Here is a 3974-nt window from a genome sequence, read left to right as displayed (position 1 = left end):
GGTGGTGGAAGACAAGTTATTTTTTCTCATCTGAAGTGTAGTCCCTGTTCTACCTTTCAACAGGGAGCATAGGACAAACATGTTATTCCACTACATTTATCCCTATACTCTTTCCCGGTGGCGTAAACCAAAAAGAATGCTATGAACAACCTATAGACAATAAATACAAGCTCCATAGCAATCGAGAAAATAGCACCGAAAGAGAAAACAGATTCCACCCACATCAAATATTCAGAAATTGTTCAACAACAAATTCAATTTAAAAATAGATACAACCAAGAACCATAGATTATGTTGAAACATACCCACATAAAGGAAAAACATCCAACAGAAGAAAGAATCTAAAATACCAGGACAACAACAAACATCTGCGTATGCATCACACACCTAGTTTTTTTTTTCTTTCAAAACCAAAAAAAAAAACTGCGATTCCACCATTAATAGCAATCAAAACAAAGGAATTTCAAATTATAACAGTTAACTAAAAAAACAACACAAAATGAAGACACTTTTGTTCTTATTACAGGAACCCTACCCTTCACAAGAAAAGGTCCTCCCCCAAGTATCCTCATCAAACTCCCTTATGAACCAATATACATATGAACCCCAATAGCCAACAGGAAGATACAAAGCAATGCGAAATACAGAATGGCGTGAACTAATATCGATATCCCACTCGTCTGAAAGTTGCCAAATTCGATACAACGGCCCCTGCCGGGGATCTGAAACAGCAGTCCTGGGCTCAGCAACACGAAGAGGATAACAGCAATGAATATAGGTGCCCAATCGGCCATTTCTCTTACTCTTTCCTTTTTCTGAGAAGGGAAGTAGAAGAAGGTGGTGGTGGTGGTGGTGAAGAGAGTGAGGCTCTAGATGGGTCTAAACTGTATCGGTAATGATGGTTTTCTGAAGGAAAATGTTGGGGTGGTGAAGAAGAAGATGATAGGTGATGATTATGATACAATGGAAGGGTCTGGAGAGTATTGGGACCGGTGGTGTGATGAAGAAAAATGCTTGGTTTATGAAGAAGAAGATGATGGTGATGAGTGGTGAGGTCCTACAGGGTCTGGACTCTGGACAGTGTTACTGACGATGGTTCGATACAGCGTGGAGAAATTCAGTGAGGAAGGTTTCTTGGAGAAGAAAACGAGCAGACATGCTGCCGGAAAAAAGCGGAAGGAAAAGGAGAAGGTGAAGGAATCAAGCAAGGGAAGGAGACACGGTTGTCTTCCTCGTAAATTCAATGCTTGGGAGTCGAGTTTTTTTTTTCGAACTTAGCATTAAAGAGTAAGGGTGTCAACGGGTCGGACCCATGCTACGGATCCAACTAAGTAATGCGAGTATCAGATTCGGATTTGGATTCGACCGGATTTTTCATAAGAAAAACCATACCGGATCTGATAAGAATTACATAAATCGGACCAGGTCCATACCCGAAAAAATAATATTTTAAAGTATTTTACATTGAAAAACTGTGAATCTTAATTGGAACTCGGGTCAGAGCTGTTTGGTATAAAATTTACATAAATCATACCCGACCCATTTAATAATCGGATCTCATGGGTCCGACCTGGATAATTAATTGGACCCCTTTCTTTGTAACCAAACCCTGACCCTATAGAATCCGGTATGAGTTGGAATAGGATCATACCTGATCCATTGACACCCTTAATTAAGAGGGGTTCGTCACTTTTATCCTTTTATTGTTATATCATTTTTACCCCATTGCAAGAAATTTGAAAAAAAAAAAGAAGACAAAGGTGAATTGGAAAGTGGTTATGTCTGAGGTGTTCTTGTGGTAAGCCAAGCCTATTTCTAGCTTATAATAAGCTCAAGCCAAATGAGCCCAACACTAGTTTTTTTCACAAAAGAAACAACATTGTTTCAGATTTGGTAAGTAATAAGATTGCAAAATCTTGCATCGTTTCATAGCCCGAAACAATAAGATTTTATCTCTAAACCTATGGCTTACAAACCAAATACTTCAATCATTTGCTCTAGATTATATTATATGATGTAAAATATATTTATTACTGTATATAGAGTTTATAAGAGCCGAGCTGAGCTAAACACCTATTGATCATTGTTTATTTTTGGCTTGCTGGGTCTATTTTACGAGCATTTTACCAGCCCACATGAGCTGAGATACGAGCCACTGGACTGGTTTTAGCTGGCGAGAACTGGCCAACTCACTAGCCAATTTCATTCACTTGGATCAGAGCATATCCAAAAGTACTCGGCCCAATCACCTAACCACTTCTCTTCACATATAATTTGTTTCTTCATAGTCAAGCTGGAGGGTGACTTTGGAGTTTTCCAACCGGAGACCCCTAAATCATAGTTACCGAAAGCCCTTAAGGGGAGAAGTGCGCTTTGGAAACTGGAAAAACCAGGCTTGAGAAAACTAGTTTTCTATTTGGGGAAAGCGTGTTTCCCACTCGCTTCCCCCACGTTTGCATTTAGTTTCTCACTCGTTTTCACACTTGCTTCCTTCTGGTTTTCTTTTTGTTTTTTGTATTTTTTTCGTGTCATTGTTTATTTTGTTTGCTTCTCACCCGCTTCCCCCCATGCTACCAACTCATTTTCCCTTTGTTTTTTCCTTCGCACGTTTCCTTTTTCGCTTCTCGTAAGGAATCCTCGCTTCACGCTTCATACTACTTTTTAACACTCGCTTTTCCACGCATCTACCCGTATCCATTTCGCTTATTGGTAACTATGCCCTAAGTCACGATAATGTGCAGCTATCTCGATCGACTTGAATTTTGCCTAAAAAGTAGATTAGGATCAATAATTACATGATAGTGACAAGAAAAAGACTGTAAAATATCAAATGGTCAAACCTAATAATGGAGTAGGGACTGTTTGGACTCTTTGGAGGCACAGTGTTGTCAGTATCCATGCGTATCAGCCGATACGTATCATATTACCAAAAAATAGATAGGATCTGACATGAATCGGCTATTTTTTAATAAAATGTAAAAATACTTTAAAATTAATGTTTTACTATTATTTTAATAAATTTAGCACTTGTCAGGTTATAATTGATATGTAATAATTTTTAATTATTTTTGGCCCAGAAAGAGATTCATTTGAGAATCTGTATCGGCAGATTCACTTGAATCGTTGGCCAAACGATACAGGTCCCATTCCGATACTGACAACATTGGCATGTCATGGTCGCCTTTGCTTCTGTGTCCAGGGACACATTATAGGGGTCCTGTGTCTAGCTGACACGGTTTCATATATTTATCAATCTTTTCAATAATTAATAACTTCACATATTAGAATATCAAATATTTACTTTTTCGTCTAATAAAGTTAAAAAAAAATCCATGTCCTCTTTAATTTCCTAGTTCTCATAAAATCTGCTTATATATCTGTTGCATTTGGATCGAGTCCATGTTATATATATATATATATATATATATATATATATATATATATATATATATATATATCTGCCTCCAAACTTTTGTTTTCATGGTTACAGATCCTCATTGCTGATCCATGTAAAAAATGGATATAAATGTGCTATTGGATAATACTTTTTTTGCAATGTTTCACGAGAAGTGTTTTGAAAAAATATCATAAAAAATCTTGGTAATTAAAACGAAATAAATTTATCCAATTAAAGAGTCATAAAAAATAGCCAGTCAAGTGTAGATACTGTGCCCCAAGGGGGTTTGGCGAAGTGGGGTGGGGCCTTGGCTGCTAGACGGGCAGTCAAGGTTCGATTCTCATGAGCGTCTACCCTCTGCGCAAGCCCCCCGAGCAGGGTCCTAGCCTCGGAGTTTTACGCTGCCAGCATGATGACTGTAGGTATGGCAGGCTGAGCCAGTGCAGCCAACTCTTAGTGACGGGTGAGGTTTCTTCAGGTTATAAATTCAAAAAAAAAAAAGTGTGGATACTGTGTGAAGTCAGGCTCATGTTGGACCTAATCAATCCGAACTCAGGGAACCAAATTACTCATCGAG

At 38.2% G+C, this 3974-nt stretch overlaps 1 protein-coding gene across 1 annotated transcript; it reads right to left on the bottom strand.

Moving 5' to 3' along the window:
* Positions 1 to 416: 416 nt before the first annotated feature.
* LOC149833429 (uncharacterized) lies at positions 417 to 1243 on the bottom strand. Its single transcript, XM_090015119.1, has one exon. The coding sequence runs from the start codon at positions 792 to 794 to the stop codon at positions 582 to 584; it is 213 nt and encodes a 70-aa protein (XP_089871245.1). The 5' UTR covers positions 795 to 1243; the 3' UTR covers positions 417 to 581.
* Positions 1244 to 3974: the final 2731 nt, after the last annotated feature.

This window comes from Nuphar pumila, chromosome 7 (assembly GCF_984573655.1).
Source record: "Nuphar pumila chromosome 7, dmNupPumi1.hap1.1, whole genome shotgun sequence".
Classification (NCBI taxonomy): domain Eukaryota; kingdom Viridiplantae; phylum Streptophyta; class Magnoliopsida; order Nymphaeales; family Nymphaeaceae; genus Nuphar; species Nuphar pumila.
Note: the sequence above shows the minus strand (reverse complement) of the source record. Positions and strands in the feature narration are given on the sequence as shown.